At 48.7% G+C, this 17755-nt stretch overlaps 1 protein-coding gene across 14 annotated transcripts in view; it reads left to right on the forward strand.

Annotated features, from left to right (window-relative positions):
• The window catches only part of NFASC (neurofascin), a 192088-nt gene that overhangs the window by 96023 nt on the left and 78310 nt on the right, over positions 1-17755 (forward strand). For 13 of the 14 annotated variants that reach the window (XM_036823422.1, XM_036823466.1, XM_036823476.1 and 10 more), the window contains exon 3: positions 15735-15905. In XM_036823422.1, coding sequence (XP_036679317.1) covers positions 15815-15905 — 91 coding nt within the window. In that variant the 5' untranslated portion in view covers positions 15735-15814. Of the gene's footprint in view, positions 1-15734; positions 15906-17755 lie in introns of those variants that run through there. The other variant, XM_036823483.1, reaches the window with a different exon arrangement.

The raw sequence follows: 17755 nt of genomic DNA on the forward strand, positions 1-17755 counted from the left end.
TTTAAGCTTCCCTTTCAGGCCTTCTACCTTCAGTCTCTACCTTCTCTCCCACTCAGGTCCCTCCTTCTTACCCCTCCCAAATATTGGGCTGTACCCTTGGACACATAGGATTATGTCCATAGGATTATGATTACTTCCCCCTCCAGCCTTCCTCAGAGCCATTTCCCTTTACTAACAGGCCCAGGGGAGCCGGCTCTGCTATCCTGGGTGTCTTCTCCCCGACTTGGAGGGGGATGGAGAGCTTCACAGCCCTCTCTCTTCTCCCTCCAGCTGTGAAGAAGATGTGTGTCTAATTGCTGTGAAACTTTCTCTCTGAGGGTAGAAAACAGGGAGATGAGTGTGAAGTTGGTTCTTAAGTTGTAGAGAGGTGGGGGCTCTTCTTCTCCTTCTTGGAGGTGGCAGAATTTCTCCCCCCACCAAGGGAAGATTGTTTCCTGTGTCTTTAGCTGATGTCTCCAAGGTGGAGGCTGTCTGCATACCCTACATGTTAACTTTTGTTCCCTTTGCAATTTGCTTTACCTGCTAATCTCTATAAGAAAACTGGTCAGAGCTCAGTTAACCCCGAGCAGGGGCAGTGAGTAGAGCCGGCATAAGGGAAATTCATAGATATCCACAAACCTTTTTGAAGGCAGCCCCTACACAACGTGTCACATCAGCTAACAGGCAGCTATACTGACTACATTTGAGAGTCTTTTCCATTCCATGTATGTTTCCCAGTCCTGCCTCTTGGAGGATGAATGAATAAGCAATAATAATGAGGAGAAAATGCACAGCCCCAAAGAACCTCAGAAAGCTGGCTTGGCTGGATTATAGCACCAGCGATATCCCTCCCAGCGTGCCCAGCAACAGCCGGCCTGTGCGGTCGGCTGTCCAGGGCTGGGCTGTGGACCCAGCTGCCTGTATACTTTGGGCTGTCTTGCTATGCCAGGCTATGATGTGTCAGGCTCCAGTTGGCCTGGGGTCAAAGAAACAGGATAAGGCAGCAACCCCACTTCTTCCATATATCGTGTTGTATGTACAAGGGTGTTCATTGTAGCATTGTGGTGATGGAGAAAAAATAAAGAAAAATAATCTAAAGGTCCACTATAAGCAGATGGTTAAAAGATTTGTTGTAGATCCACACAAATCAGTTATGAAAAAGTATGCAGCAGGTCTCTTATGTCCAAGCTCTGTTGACTTAGTGTCTCAACCAGCTCTGCCCCCGCAGTGAGGTGCCTGCACCTTTCCCCCTAGAAGGGGGGCACTTTCCTGGTGGGCGCAGCCTTTGTGTGGAGCCTGGCTGCCTGGTGGCTTTTGCACACCAAGGTGCCCTGCAAGTGCTTTGTGCCCCAGAGAGCCTGGAGTGAACTCGAGAAATTCACTAGATATTTATGGTGGGCACCTCGAGGAAAAGGTCCCTTCCCCCTTTCTTCTTTCCCGACCCCTCCTTCCGTCACCCCCAACTTAATAAATAGCCAAGTGGTTCAGGTTTCAACCTATAGATTAGGTCTGGGTGTTGATCAGGAAACAGCTGTTTTCAGCCAAATCCTTAATCCTAAACCCAGGTGTCCCCCTCCACCCCCTCCCGGCGGGAATCAGGGCCACCTGATACTGTTGTGCCCCCACCCTGCACTCCTGCTGAGACCCTGTTGGCCTCTGTGAACTTAGCCCAGGCAGGGAGAGGAGGGGCCAGACCTGCTGGTGCCCCTGCCACCAAGCAGAACCCTATCAATGGTTAAACACACAGCCCCTCACTCCTCCCAGATCTCTCCCCCTGACCACGCAAGGGAGCCAAGCATGAAACACAGCCACCAAGCAGATGGAGACCACCCCCCTCCAACCCTGAGAAGGGAGGAGGGGGGAGGGGGCTTGAATCCCATAACAAGGTGTCTTTAGCTGTTGGAAAATCCTAGAAGACAACTGGTTCAACCCCACACAGGGAGGAAGCAGGGTCTCCCCTCCTGGGCAGGGGGAGAGGCAGATCTAGAAGCAGGCTGGTGAGTGCTTTCTTAGGCTGTCAAGTCCTTGGGCCCGGGAGGGTTCGGTGTAGTTACAGCCCCATAAAGGGGAGGTGGGAGGATTGCGCGGGCAGAGAGACTTTGTAAAGATGCTGAGACTGCGGTCATTTCGTGGGCGGTGAAGGGGAGATGTGAGATATCAAGCTTCCGTGGGGCTTTCTCAAGAGGAAGGCAGGGAGCTCCCCCTGCGGCTTCCCCGTCTTGTCTCGTCCTCTTCCAGAGACCCCTCTATCCTCCTTCTCCCTGCTTGGTGCTCTGTCTCTTCGGGACAGGCTGATGATTAATAGGGGGGCATTTCCAGTTTCCTAGGAAACCCCTCTGGCCTTCAGATGCCTGTGAGTGGAGGGAGTGAGTGGGCTGGGGTCACCATCTGTTGCATGGTTCCTTCCTTGGCATGAGAGATGGAAGGGAGGAGGAGAACTGAGGTAGGAGGGGAAGCAGGGAGGAGGGTCCTCCACAGTGCCCAGGGCAACCCTCTGCTGAAGGTGACCTCAGAACCAGGGCAGCTAAGCGGAAGCCCCCGGGATGAGGACGCGGGGAGGCTGGGAACGGAGGTGATGGCCGTTCTGGGGTTAGTGCCTGGAGCGGCTGAATCCCAAGATTCTGAGAGTCTGTCTGTGGGATGGAGAAAGCAGGGTGGCCTGACTGCGATCAGACAGAAGCCCTGAGAGGGAGTGGGGGAGGATTTCAGGAAAAAAGGAGATGAGTGTGTCTGCTGAGCAGGGACAGGATCTATCTACTTCATGGGATGCTTAATAGATATTATTATTAGGTTATTGCTGTTATTTTTATTACTCAGGCTTATACTGTAATAACAGTTTTTATCATTTGTGATTTAATCAAGGGTTTATAATATACTAATTCATTGATGGGATGCATATCTCTCAGTAATAGGAAGTATCTGATACGATGGCTGTTCACTCGCCCCACGAATATTTATTGTACTGTCTCACTACAAAGGGAGACAAAACACGGACTCTGACCTCAAGAAGTTCAGAGTCTGATGCAGGAGATGGATGTTGGAGCAACTATTCCCACAGGCAGGAGGAAATGACCCCTGGAACAGAGTGTGCTGGGGAGCACAGGGGAAATTGCAGCCCACTTTCAGTGGGAAATTAGGGTCAGCATTGCGGAGAGGTTGCCACTGAGGGCCTTGTAGAGAGGTAAGGGGATAGCACTTCCAGCCTATGCATAGTGTGGCCAAAGGTCCAGAAAGCTCCTGGCCGGTCTGGGGAGTGGTGCGAGGTCTGGGCTGGACCTGCGGGAGAGGAGGCTGAGCGGGGCGGGAGTCCGGTCACAGGGGCTTGCATGGTGCACAGAGAGTGTAGATTTTGTCTCTTAGGCCAGTTCCTCGACTGTTTTTTCTGCCAAAACAAACGTGATAGAGGACACACACTGGCTCTTTCTCTGTTCTTCAAGAAAGAAAACAGAAAGTGAGGGAAAATGTGATTATTATAGCAGTAACCTGAGCCACTCAGATTTATATTTATGTATAAATCATTTACAACTGTTCTTGGTTTGTACTGGGAACAGATTACTTGAGAAATTCCTTATATCCTAGTCCTGAGTTCCAGCTAAGAGGGCCTGCCTGCCTGTCTACAAGGAACCCCCCGGCCCAGTCTGGAATACTTCCGAGCTCTTTTCAGACCTCACACACACGGCCCTTCCTCACTTATTTTGATGTGCCTCTGTCTCCTCTTTTGTTTCAGCTCCTCTCTCTGATTTCTGAACAGGTTGCTTCTGGGCACCTATAGTAATAAACCCTGCTGCGTGTTTGTTTGTTTGTTTTTTATCTAATGCAGAATGGCTGAGTTTTGCGTTGGCTCTGTTGGGCTTTTATTATCTCTCTGTTCCCCCACAATATCCTGTGGCAGTGATGTGTGAGTGTGTTCCTTAGTTGGTTCTTGTAGTACTATTCTAGTCATTCCATTAGTTTACTCTAGGAGCTAGCTGCTGGCACGTGGCCTCATAGCACTAATCTGTTGGTGTGCGTATCCCCAGGCAGTAATTCGGGAGCACAGCCTCAGACTACCTGCAGAGCTGTTTTGTTCACGACCCTGGGCATTTCTAACTGAACTTGGTTCCAAGCTCATGATCTCCCTGAGCCCCAACCACTTCCAGACTTTTCCCCTTTCTTTATTCTTGATGCCGGTTATGTGTCATCCTAATCCAGTTTCCCAACCTAGAAACTTTGATGCCATCCTCCTTCTCTCCATCCACTACCAGTCGGTCATCAGATTCTAACCCTGTTGAATCAAACCCAGAGACCATCCTCAAATCTCAGGGAGGCCTTGGAGGCCATCAAGCCATTCATCTGTCACACACACAGTCTCTTTCACACCTGCCCAGGGGCACCTGTGGAATCTGGAATCTAGGAGAAGGCAGGTGGAGTGACGGGGAGAGGAGAAGTGGTCGAGAAACCTCACCCCTGGGCTTCGCTTCCAGAGCAGGAGGATGATTTAGGGCAGAGAGTGGCCTGTGGCTAAGCCCCAGACCAGCCAGCAGATGGACAGAACGATGGGCAGATCACAGGCCCTCTCTAGGACTTAGGCTTACCTGATAAAGGTCTGTGTGTAGTGGAGTCACTTGAACAGTGAAACAGCTTCCATCTGTACTGTGCTTCACATTCCTATGCATTATTCATGTGATTCTCACAATGAGCATTTGCAGCAGGCAAAGCGGGAATATTTATTTCCATTTTTGAGATTTTAAAAAAGGCTTAGAAAACAAGTAATTAACAAAAGAGAAGTGGCAGGACTGAGAGCTTTACTTGGATCTTCCTTGCCATAAATATTTCCTGCCAGGGACCCTGCCAGACACTAGGGACACAAAAATGATCAGGGCATTGTCTGAGCCTCACGAATTCCACAAAGAGGGGAGACAGCGTAAGCCAGTGGTGAGCAACCTACAGCCCTCAGGCCAATCCCAGCCCACTGCCTGTTTTGTAAATAAAGTTTTATTGGAACATAGCCATGCCCATCCGCTCACTTATTGTCTATGGCAGCCCTCACACTGTAATAGTAAAGTTCAGTACTTGTGACAGAGACCGTCTGTCTTACAAGGCCTAAAATATTTACTGTCTAGACATTTACAGAAAAGGTCTCCAACCCTTACTTTAATCACATAGTTTTGCCAGTGTGCTGAGGGCCTCAGAGAGGCAGGTTTAAGCTACAGTAGAGATGAGATGGACTCTCAGCTCTGCTTGGGGGTGGGGGGCACAGGCGAAGCACAAGGAATTCTTCACTGAGCAGTGAGGTCTTGAAGACTGAGTAGGAATTAATCACATGACAAGGAGGGAAGGCCTTTCCAGGCACAGGGGATGGCACGGGTCAAGTATGGAGGTTGTAAATGGTGTGGTATGCTTAGAAACTGGCACAGCATTCAGTAAGGAAGCATTTAGGGTTTGGGTGGGCTTGGAGAGGCCTCCAGGAACCTGATTTCAAAGAGCCTGATATGCTATGCTTGGGGGTTTGGATTTGATCTTATAGATTGATGGGGAGAAATGGAAAGGTTTGCAGCAGAGCACTGACATGATCAGGTGGGGTTTTAGAAAAGTCACTGTAATAGCAACACAGAGAATGGATTGGAAGGAGACCAATTGGGAGGTTATTGCAGTGGTTCATGAGACATGATATTTATCAGAGGTAAGCAGGTGGGAACATGCAGAAGGGAGGGGGAATGAGAGACACCAAGAAGGAGACAGTCCAAGGGCCTTGGTGCCTGGATGTGAGATGTGAGAAGAGGTGGGATTTAAGGGTGATTCCAGGTGTCTAGCTTGGTGACTTAGGTGGGTACCACCAACAAAGACAGGGAATAGAGATGGAGGGTCAGGACCCTGAAGGAGACACTGAGGACATCAGGCAGAAGAGGATCCAGCAGTGTGATCAGTGCCACCGTGGAGGTTAGAAGGGACAGAGAGAAAACGAGGCCCCGGGGTGGTTTTTCAGAGGTCAAGGAGGAAAGGATGTTAGGAGGGATGGCTGGGGTGGTTAACAAGTGTTAGTGCCTCCAGGAGGTCTGGCAAGATGAGACTGAGAACACTGGTTTTGGCCATCAGGAGGCCAATGGGAGGTCCAGACAGGAGAGTTCCAGGATGTCGTTGGATGAGGAGTGAATGGGAATGAAATAAGTAAAGGCAGAAGCCATTGACCACTGTTGAAAAAAAAAAAAAAAAAACTTTCATGAGAAGAAATGGAAGAAAAAACTTCAGGTACATATAGGGAGGCTGTGAGATACAGAGAATGATGCTATGGTTTCGTTATGAGAGAAACTCATGAAGATATTTCTCTGCTAAGGCAGGGAGCAAGTTGAGAAGAGTTTGGAAATTCAGGAGAGAGCAGATAGTTTTTGGGGTTTTTTTTTCCAATTTATTTATTTATTTTAAGATGGGGAAAAAAGCACTGATTATGACACCCTCCTGTGTCCCTCTTCACACACCCCATTAGCACGGGAGGGTTTGGTGGTGGGGGGGGTGCTTTATCTCCTTCGTTTCCAGCACAGTACACACTTTGGCTACATTTTAAGGGCCTCAGGAGATAGAAATGCCCTGAGTTTTCTTTCTTTTTTTTTTAATGTCTTTATTGGAATATAATTGCTTTACATTGTTGTGTTAGTTTCTGCTGTATAACAAAGTGAATCAGCTATACATATACATATATCCCCATATCCCCTCCCTCTTGAGCCTCCCTCCCTCCCTCCCTATCCCACCCCTCTAGGTCGTCACAAAGCATCGAGCTGATCTCCCTGTGCAATGCAGCAGCTTCCCACTAGCTAACCAACTGAGAGCAGAGGGTTGGGGCCAGGTCCAGGCAGAGGCAGGCAGGTAGGTGGAGGGAGGAATGCTTTTTTAATACAGAAAGTGGAGGTCACGGGAAGCGTATGTGTTCAACCAACATACTAGGGACATTTCTGATTCTGATAGCACTGTCATTTCCAAGTGATAGAAAACTCAAATCCAGATGGCTTAAAAATTCAAGAGAATTTTTAATATAAACACACAAGTAATTTAAAATCCCCAAGTAGGGCTTGCTTCGGGAAATGCTCAATCAGTGACTCAGTGACGCGAAGGATCAGGTCTTCCTGTGTCTTCTCTCTGCCTTCTGCAGTGTTGAGTGTCCTCACATTATGCTTGGAGACCACCCTACTCCCACTCACTGAAGCTCCATCCTCTCCCCTTAGGGGGGTTCCTCACTGGATCTCTTTCAGAAGAGAGGGGGAAACTTGTCTTTCCCAGAGCTTTTAGCAGAAGTCTACGTGAAGCACACTGCCTCTGGCTGGATGAAGTATCCTTTCCTAAACCAACCATAGTGGTGAGGGGTAGGGAATGCTAATTTTCTTATACTAATCACAAGCCAACCCTGGAATTGGGGTAGGATCATTCTGAGAAAGAGGCAGAGATAAATTTGCTGAAGAAAAATGTGGATACTATTATGGACAGAATCGTGTCCCCCCGCAAAATTCATATGTTGAAGGTCTACCCACAATGTGACTCTATTTGGAGACTGAGCCTTTAAAGAAGTAATTAAGGTTAAATGATGTCATTACGGTGGGCCCTAATCCAATAGGGTTGGTGTCCTTATAAGAAGAGGAAGAAACACCAGAGGTGCCTTTGCACAGAGGAAAGGCCATGTGAGGACACTGCAAGAAGGCAGCCATTTGGAAGCCAAGGAGAGAGACCTTAGGAGAAACCAACCCTGCCAGCACCTTGATCTTGGACTGCCAGCTTCCAAAACTGTGAGACAGTGAATTTCCAGTCTGTGGTATTTTGTAATGGCAGTGCCAGCTGATGAACACAGGTACAGGAGGAGGAGAGCAAGGATGCTGGATAAACATCCAGTAAATGCCCACTAGGTTCTCTGTGTGCTTGACAGCCTCAAGGAATTCACTGGGGAGACAACAATCTACACCAAAGACCTAGCACTCATTACAGCGAGTATATCCCAGAATTCTCTGGGAGCAAGGAGGATGAGGACTGCATCCAGCCTTGGTGGGATAGGGTGTTCCGGGGAAACCAAGGAAGGCTTCCCAGAGGTGGTGTCACCTGCCCTGAGCCTGAAAGATAACAGAAAGTTGGGTGAAAGAGCAGAAAAGGCAGACTAGGAAAAGAGAGCAACTTATGTAAAGTTAGTGTGAAAATAAATGCCACCCAAATGAGAACAAGCAGAGGCTATTTATTTGGAGTGAGCTATAGCAAGGGAGTCAGCCACCATCACTTGCTTTGGCAGAGACTTAAAGGCAGAGAGGGGAGAGGACAGGTTTTTAGTGAAAGAAAGGGAAGGCTTCCTGTATGCTCGGACTGACATGGGCACCTGGAGGCGGGCTAAGTAGAAGCAGGCATCCTATGTGATTGGTCTGAGAAGCATATTTGTCTTTCCCTGGTTGGTCTTGAGTTGGAAATACTGGTAAAAAATATCTGAAAGCCTGTAGTCACTGCCTGAGTCCTGACCACTCTGGGCTGTCTGCTGCAGAGGCTGTGGGCCAGGCTCCTGCTGTCGTAGATGGTGTGGCCGTCGTCTGTGCGGTTCTCTCTCGGTGGGTGAGCGAGCAAGGACTATTCATGGAACTAGGAATAATTCAGTATAACTGGGGGTGAGTGGAGGAGCGGGGGATGAGACTGGGCAGGTATGCAAGGGCCTGATCAGGGAGGGCTTTCGAAGCACGTTTTATTTTAAGAGAGACATAAAGGACAGAAGCAGCTGGGGTGGGGATGGACACAGGTTGACCAGAGGTGTCAGGGATTGTGAGGCTGTCCCGAGAAGGCACCCCAGGCCTCAGTGAGGAAATGCTAGCCACGGGAAGCCAGACGGTTTCCATTGCAGTGCTGCGGCCCCAGCCTGGTGTGCTGTTCCTCACGCCTGCACCTGGCTGTTGCACTCACGTTTTTGCCACTGGGCGCAGGGTTTCTGCATTTGGGAAGTTAGGCTGTTGCACAGGGGTTTTCAGTTCTTTGTTTTACTAACAGAATCCTTTCTTGAAACAAAACCTTATGCAAAAGCCCAATGTAAAACAAGGACTGTGAAGCAGCTAGCCACCCACCCTCCCCCTCGGAGAGGGCCTGAGGCACTTCCGAAGAAGCCACCCAGCTTCTCTGGACCCATCGTAAACACCCAGCACTAAAAGATTCTTGCAGAATTTTTCAGCTCTGCCCTCACCACCGGGGAATACTTTGTGTGATGAACTTTCTGGGTTTGGAAGCTGAGGGGCTGGCCTTGCCCCAGAGGATGCAGCGCCTCCTACAAGGTCTCCCTGCTTCCAGTGTTGTCCATCTACATTCCACCCTCCACACAGCAGAGTGGTCTTTACAAACAAATCTTATCGGGTCAGTTCACCACTTAGAACCCTACAATAGTTTCCTGACATGCTTAGAATATATTTTAATTCCTTACTTTGGCCTTCAGCCCTCTGGGAGTATACTCTTGTCTCCCTCTCCGACTATGACTTGTTCTGTTCTTCCCCACGTACCCTCCAAGCTCCAGCCACACCGGCTTCTTTCAGTTTCTTGCATGTCCCCATCTGCTTCCTGCCACAGGGCCTTTGCACAGGCAGTTCTCTCTGCCTGGAATGTTTTTCTGACCCATCTTTACAAGGCTGGCTCCTTATTGCCGTTTAGATCTTGGTCAAATGTCACCTTTTCACAGAGGCCTTCCTTGACCATTCACTTTCTTTTATCACATCACCATCACTGTGGTTTCTTTTTTCTTTTTTTTAATAGACTTTATTTTTTAGAGCACTTTTAGACTCACAGCAAAATTGAGCAGAAGGTACAGAGATTTCCCATATGCTTCCTGCCCCCACACATGCACAGCCACCCCTGTGTCATCACCATTCCCACCAGAGTGGTACATTTGTTACAACTGATGAACCTACATTGACACATCCTTATCACCCAAAGTCCATAGTTTGCAATAAGGTTTACTCCTGGTATTGTACATTCTATGAGTTTTGACAAACTATAATGATACCATTAGAGTATCATACAGAGTAGTTTCATTGCCCTAAAAATCCTCTGTGCTCCACCTATTCATCCCTCCTTCCCTCCAACCCCTGATCTTTTTATTGTGTCCATAGTTTTGCCTTTTCCAGAATGTTCCATAGTTAGAATCATACAGTAGGTAGCTTTTTCAGATTGGCTTCTTTCACTTACTAGTAGGCATTTAAGTTTCTTCCATGTCTTTTCAAGGCTTGATAGCTCATTTCTTTTTAGTGCTAAAAAAATATTCCATTGTCTGGATGGACCAGTTTATTTATCCATTCACCTACTGAAGGACAACTTGGGTGCTTCCAAATTTGGCAATTATGGAAAAGGCTACTGTAAACATTGTGTGCAGGTCAGATTGTATTTTCTTCTTTGCACTTATTGCTGCCTGATTTTGTTGTTGTTGTTGCTGTTCAACGTTTATTTCCTGTCTTCCCCACTGAGAGATAGGCTCTGCAAGAGTAGAGAAACCTCAGCTCTTGTCCCTGTATATTCTCTAGACTGGCGCCTGCCACCAGGTCTGGTAAGTGAACGAATGGCCGGCTGACTGCTGGCCAAAAGTCCAAGGCGGGTTCTGCTGCGGGGGCCGTGGTGCTGCCGACTGAGGCGTGTCTCAGCGCAGCCTGTCTTTTCTCCCCATCACTTCAGATGTGTTGTGACCACCGGTCCAGCCTGCTCAGAATGGGGCTGCGGGAAAGCGGGGAGCTCCTGACGGCAACAGCTTGTGGGACCTGTGGGCCTCTCATCCATCTGCCAGGGACAGCTTGTGGGATCAACACCAGGGGCCCCCCCAATCTGGGGAAAGAAAGCAAACCAGGACCCAGAAAAAAGGAAAAATAGAAAAGCACACTGACTGTGGTTGGATAAGTAGTATTGCTCCTTGGAGCTGTTGCTGGTAGTGTCCTAGAGGTAGTTCAAAGCCCGATGGATAGCAGTAGCTAACATTTCTTGAGCTTGTGCCCCCATGCTTTGTTAAGTGCTTTATATAGGATTTGGGATATCAAGTCACAGCGGCAGCCCTCTGGAATAGATGCTTCTATTATCTGCATTTTTCAGATGAGAAATACAAAGCTCCAAAGTTTCAGTACTTGCCCGTGATCCCCACCTTGTAAGTGGGGAGCGGCTTCAAACCCAGGTGGTTTTGCTGCCTGGCCAATGCTCTTGAACTCAACCAAGAGAGGCTGTCATGTCTGCTGTCCCCACCAGTGGCTGATCATCAATCAACTCACGTGTGCTTTCCTGGGCCCCATCTTAGATATTTTGAATTCAAATCTCCCTCAGGGCTTGCAGATTTAGAGGCCTTGAGTTCAGGAAGGTTGCCTAAGTGTGTGAAGCACCCCCATATAAGATAACAGAGGTTCTAAGGACATTCAAATTAAAAAAAAATTTCTAATCTGCAGGCTTGATTTGACGCCCTACCTAGAAGTTTGAGGGTCCAGGGATTTGTGTATTTAAAGAGTACCCAGGTGATCCTGATAAGCATCCAGTTTCCCTCCTGCGGGGGCACATTGTCAGGGACGCACCTGACCAAATGCCGTTTGGATTCTTTATGAAAAGCAGTGAGCTCAGCACGTCACATGCAGAACACTTCATATTCAGGTGACTCTATTCTCTTTTTTCTTTTCTTTTCTTTCTTCTTCTTCTTCTTCTTCTTTTTTTTTTTTTTTTTTTTTTGGCTTTTCTTTGCACACAGTGGATTGGGGTGCGGGCATCTCAGATACACAAGAATTGAATTAATCATGTTCTCCAGCTCATAGTACACCAACAGTCCACACAAGATTTCTCCTTTGGTTTTATTTATTTTTGTTCTTTTCCTCACTCCCCATGCAGTAGACCCCCCTTCAATGTATTTTATAGTCTTACACTTCACCTCTTACCTGTTTGATTCGATATAAAAGGATCATTCAGATACATCATAGTGGTAGCGTGTGTGGGTGGTGTGTTTCATTTTCATGAATGGTTTTGTACGATGGCTGTGGATTATTCTTCCTTGCATCTCAGAGAAGCATCTGCCTCTCTGGAACTTCCTCCCATTTGATTCTTCTTTTGCCCCCATGGAGCTAAACAGAAAAATTCCACGCCCTCTTCAGACTTTCCAAGACAGTCATCACCACCCCCTCTTCTGCAGTCTCTATCTGCCCTCTCAAGGATATGGGATTTTCCTTATTCCTCCACGGGATGCTCCATAGTTAGACTGCATTTCCCTTGAAGAGCCCTGACAACTCCACCCCCAAGCCCCGCCCCCGGCTGGATGGTATGCTTCTCCTCTCCTAGCGATAACCTGCAATTTGTTTATTCATTTATTCTTTGATGGACATTTGGGCTCGTGCCACCTCTCAGCTATTGTGAATGATGCTGCTATGAACATGTGTGTACATGTACGTGTGTGAGTCCCTGTTTTTAATTCTTTAGGACATATACCTGAGAGCAGAAATACGGGCTCATATGGTAATTCTTTGCTTAATTTTTTGAGGTACTGCCAAACTATACATTTCTTTTTTAAATTGCAGCTTTGCTTAGGACCTGTCACGCGTATTGAGAGACAGGGAAACTGGATGGAAAAACCCTGAGCTAGGAATCAGGAGACCTGGGTTCTTTTCCTAGCTTTGCCACTAACCTACACAGTGACCTTGAGCACATCACTTCCCCTTTCTGGGCTCTTGTTTCCTCATCTGAGAAGTAAGGGGATTGCATAAAGCTAAATACTCTTTAAATTATCTTCCTTTTTAAAGATTGTTTTGGAAAAATTGGATTCCAGGAGAAGAGAGAGAATTGTCGAACAGCTAAATGTGATTATTTCTCTGTTCTTTTCCTACTGTGTTTTTATTTTTTTTATTTTTATTTTTTTTAAATTTTTATTTATTTATTTATTTATTTATTTATGGCTGTGTTGGGTCTTCGTTTCTGTGCGAGGGCTTTCTCTAGTTGCAGCAAGTGGGGGCCACTCTTCATTGCGGTGCACGGGCCTCTCATTATCGTGGCCTCTCTTGTTGCAGAGCACAAGCTCCAGACGCGCAGGCTCAGTAATTGTGGCTCACGGGCCTAGTTGCTCCGTGGCATGTGGGATCCTCCCAGACCAGGGCTCGAACCCGTGTCCCCTGCGTTGGCAGGCAGACCCTCAACCACTGTGCCACCAGGGAAGCCCCCTACTGTGTTTTTAAGTTGTGAGTTAAAGACACCCCAAATAATTGGACTTGCTTCTTGCCAATGTGTATCTAGTTAATGAATAGCTTCTGGCTTCCCGTTTCCATCAAGATTCCCAGAATAAGGTATCCTTCTCTTTCCCATCACTTCCTACCACTTGGCAGCTCCTGAACAAAACATGGCGGTCACGGAGCCAAGACTGGAGCCATCCCCGCTGTCCTCCTGGAAGGAAAGCTGAACCTCCCCCCGGTGCTGGTTCCCTCAGCACTAAGGTTTCAGTTGGATAACCTGAGTCTAGCCTTTGGAAATGCAGGAGCCATGGAGAGGCATTAGCAGACTCTTTCTGAGACAGTGTGAGGATCATCTTAGGAGAAAGAACCAAAGACCTGCTGTGATGCCTTCCAGCCAGACAGTCCCCCCCTTGGGAGATTTTCTACTTTCTTAACTCTCTTACAGCTGGATGGTTCCCTGGCCAGAGAACAGTGCCTGTGTAGGGAGGGAATTTTGTCCTCCACTGATTGGAAGCCTTCACAGTTTGCTGCCCAGGTCCAAAGCATGTGTTCTCCTGCGCCGCCTGGTGGTTTTGTGGGGAAACACAAAACCTGTTTTAAACAGGTTTAAAACATGTGATCCAAGTGGTTTATTATTTTATTTGCTCATTTTTCATCCACTCATCACATGGTTTTGAATGCCTGGTATGTTTTAGGCACTATGCTGTATTCTAGGAATAACAAGATGAGGCACCTTCCCTTACAGTACCTTCCTTTTTATAGGGGGTACAGACTAGTGACTTTTAGAGTGAATACAAAGTGACAAGTGCTATAATAGGGGGTCATGAGTAGTGTTCAGGAGCGCAGACAAGGGGGCACATAAGTCATACTTAGCATAGCCTAATGAGAGAAGGCAGGTGCAAAGAGTGTTCTAGACAGAAGTTAATCTGTGCAGAAGTCAGCACAATAGAGCATTATGCACTAAGAGACCTGGTAGAAGACCCATGTTGGCTGGAACACAGAACACAAGGGGATGGTGATAAGAAATGACCTTGCAGACGGGGCTACGTCATGCAGGGCTTCTGAGCCATTTCACGGACTTCATCTTCAACTTTGGAGCAGCAGTGAGCTAGTGAGTTTGACTAGGGGAGTGGCGTATTTATACGTGCATTTGAGGAGTAAGCACTCCGGTTGTGGCTGGAGAATGAACCAGAGAGGCAAGAGTAGAAGTGGGGAGAGACCACTTAGGAAGCTGTTGCAGTAATTGGCGTGAAACAGTGGTGCCCAAAACCAAGGAGGAAGCAATGGGAAAGGAGACCAGCAGATGGAGTCCAGAAATACACATGAGGTTGGAGGCTGGTATTGGGCCCAGCTTTCAGGAAAGAAATTGCTGAAATCTGAATCAGCATCCTCTAGTTTGCTTACATCCCGGCACAGGGCATGCCTTACACCCTCAGTCTGGAAACCTGGGAAACGGTGGGGTTGTACAGGTGATAGAGGCTTCGTATTGCTGCCAAATTGTTTTAAACAATGTGCCCATTTGATAGATAGCTGTTGGTCCAGCAAAGCTGGAGGAATTGTGGGGAAACTGCCTCCCACTGTCCTCTTTGCCTTCTTTGGCCCCATGGTAGGTAGAACAGCAAAATGGACCAGTGTTTACAACTCTGTGTTTCAGAGCCTCAGGCAGTTTTATAGCTCAGTATCTGAGCCTCAGCTGTAGGCCATTCTTGCTCTTCTCTCTCAGGACAAAGGGAAAAGGGTTTGTCTCTCAAGGACCTGTTCCAGGCTCCTTGGACAGCCATTTTTAACCCTTACCCCTGTAAGCCCTGGAATGATGTCTTGTGCTTGAGGATGTGAACATCGTGCTGTCATAAATGTTGCTTATTCTACCAACCTCCTGGAGCCTCCTATCCTGGGCCCTCATCTCAGCACTGCCTTTATCTCTTAAGGGACAACATCAGGGACCACCACCAACTATTTAGCTGCACAAAGTGTTTGCAGAAATCATTCATTTACAAAAAGTCTTTGGGGCAACCCAGTTTTCACTTACCAAACTTCTGGCCCCCAGTGCTGCCCCCTTCCCCTCTCTCTGGGTCAAAGGACAGCACTGTGATCTTGTCTCTGTGCTGCTACCCCAGACACATTCGGCCTCGGGTCCACTCATCACACGTGGTTCATAGAGGCTGTGAGATTGGTGCATTTCCTACTGGCTCAGTGCATGGCACCTTCTAGCTGCTGGACCTAGGGGCCAGTGTTTGTTTTCATGACTGTCCTATGCTGAGTTGCCCTTCCTTCTAGAATACTTGTTCTCAACAGGGGTGGTTTTGCCCTCCAGGGGACAGTTGTCGATGTCTAGAGACGTTTTTTGATCGGAGGCAGGAGTGAGCTCTACTGGCACCTAGTGGGTAGAGGCCAGGGATGCTGCCCAACATCCTACAATACCCAAGACAGTTCCCCACACAAAGAATCACTGGGTCCCAAAAGTCAATAGTGCAAGGTTAAGAAACCCTGTATTAGAACATAGGTCTATAACCAAGGGGACCCTTGAGTCCTCGAGGCCCTGTAGGATTGCTGGAGCAAACCAGGAGTTCAAGAAAAACTCACCTGTCGTCACATTTCTTTCCACAGCTGAGCTCTGTCCGGGAGGCCCAGTTACAGCGGCTGGAGGCTGTGGGCCAGGAAGCAGGGAGCGAGGCCCAGTGCTCAGGATGGCCAGGCAGCAGCCATCGCCCTGGGTCCACACAGCCTTCCTCTTCTGCCTGCTCAGCCTCAGCGGGACCATCGAGATTCCTATGGATCGTGAGTCCTGCGCTGTCCTCTTTTATTCTCCTGATTTGTGGCAGAGGAGTTGGAGGGTAGGGAAGGTCAGGGGAGAGTGAAGACCATTCAGAGAAGGTTGGGGACGGGGAAGCAGTGGCTTCTGGATTCAGAGCTGGGTTTCCCTCCGAAGAATCGATGCAGGTGGCCTCATATTTGGGAACCTGAGACCTTGAGTTTCAGTGCCGTCTCTCAGGGCCATGGCTGGGCTGATGGCTGCCTGGAGCCTGCTGAGTGGGACCAGAGCCAGCAGAGTTTGGAAGTCTGAGTGTCACTGGGGAGTTCTTCCCTCCACACCCCTCCCTCGGCCCTCCGTGGTCTTGACTTACCTATCGAAGTGGAGTTTCCAGGGGCCGAGCGTGGTGGACAGCTCTTATTTGCCTTTCTCATATGTCCAGGTCCTCTTGGCTGAAGTGGTGAGGAGGACAGATGGCCTGGGAGGGTTGAGAAGGAGATTACTTTTGCAAAAGACTGTGGCTAAATGAGGCATTAAAATAGAGCCCCATTATAATGTCACCGTGGGAGAACCAGGCATGGATTCCTTCTGTTTGTTTTCAACTTTCCCATGGTAAAGTCGAAAAGTAAAATCCATGGCATCTGTTTCCCATGGTGGGGGCATTATTCGGCCATCAGGATCATAAAGTAAAGCTTAAAATGCTGATCTAATAGCCATGTCTCCACCAACCACATCTGATGTTGCATTCGTAAATGGCCCGACTGGCAGCCATGCTCCTTGGCTCTGCATTTAGATGTGTACCACCTTTGCCACAATTCTGACACTTCTGCCAGAAAGTCTTGGCATCCCAGTGCTATGATGTAGACATAACACCTCTGTCCCCTGTTCCCTGCTTCTAGGAATAGAGGGGGCCCACGTGATGCCAGCATTGACTTGGGCTCTCTCCAGGTGACAGGTGTCTGGGGAGGGGTGAGAGAGTGATATAGCCTCCAAGAAGTCCCCACTGAGCTCTCCAAAACCAGCCCCTGGGGCCTGGAATTAGCACAGCTTGGAGAAGAGTTGCAGGTATCTCTGCTCCCCGCCCCCCACTTCGCCAGTAATAATTGCTCAGAGAAGTGGGTGCTTCTGGATGGAGAAGACCAGGAGAAGCTCTAAGTTGGACCCAGAGAAAGATGGACAAGGTCCCTACTGCCCTCCCTATGGCCCCAACGTGTGTATGTGTGTGCGTGTGTACGTGTGTATGTGTGTACGTGTGTGTGTGCGTGCACTCGCGCTCATGCACTTAGGGAGGGAGGGAGAGGGGAGTTGTAAAGGGGACTGTTCCCGTGGAGACCATCTGCACTGCTGGCTCAAGGATAGTTTCTCATTAACAGTCCCAGGCAGATAGTCTAATAAGAAGCATGATAAGGCCACGTCCTTGGAGAGGAGAGGGGCTGCAGGGGAAACTGGGTTATGAAGGAAGTGGTGAAGGCTCGTTTCTCTTCTGCCGCTTCTCCCCACTCACTCACCTGCCACTTTGATCCCTGGGGCTGGTGGGTGAGGGATTCCTGCGAGGTGAACCTGTAAACAGATGGCTTTGATGTCTGTGTTAGGAATCTGGAGTCCTAAAGCTCAGCCGCGCCCCGGACAGGACCCCCGCAGTCAGTCTCTCCAGAGCACCACCTGTGGGCCAGAGAGCTGCCAGGACCCTGAGGAGGGTCTGGAGGACCCCTTCCCATGTGTTCACGGGAACTCAGGTCCCTACTTGCTCAAAGTCACACAGCAAACGAGTGATGGACTCATGGAAAGAACCCAGGCCTCTTGGCTCCCCAGTCTGGCACAACATGCCGCACCCCTACCTCTGGTAGTCTGCCCCCTTTTAGCTCCTCTTGGAGCC

The sequence above is a fragment of the Balaenoptera musculus genome, chromosome 1 (assembly GCF_009873245.2).
Source record: "Balaenoptera musculus isolate JJ_BM4_2016_0621 chromosome 1, mBalMus1.pri.v3, whole genome shotgun sequence".
NCBI classification, from domain to species: domain Eukaryota; kingdom Metazoa; phylum Chordata; class Mammalia; order Artiodactyla; family Balaenopteridae; genus Balaenoptera; species Balaenoptera musculus.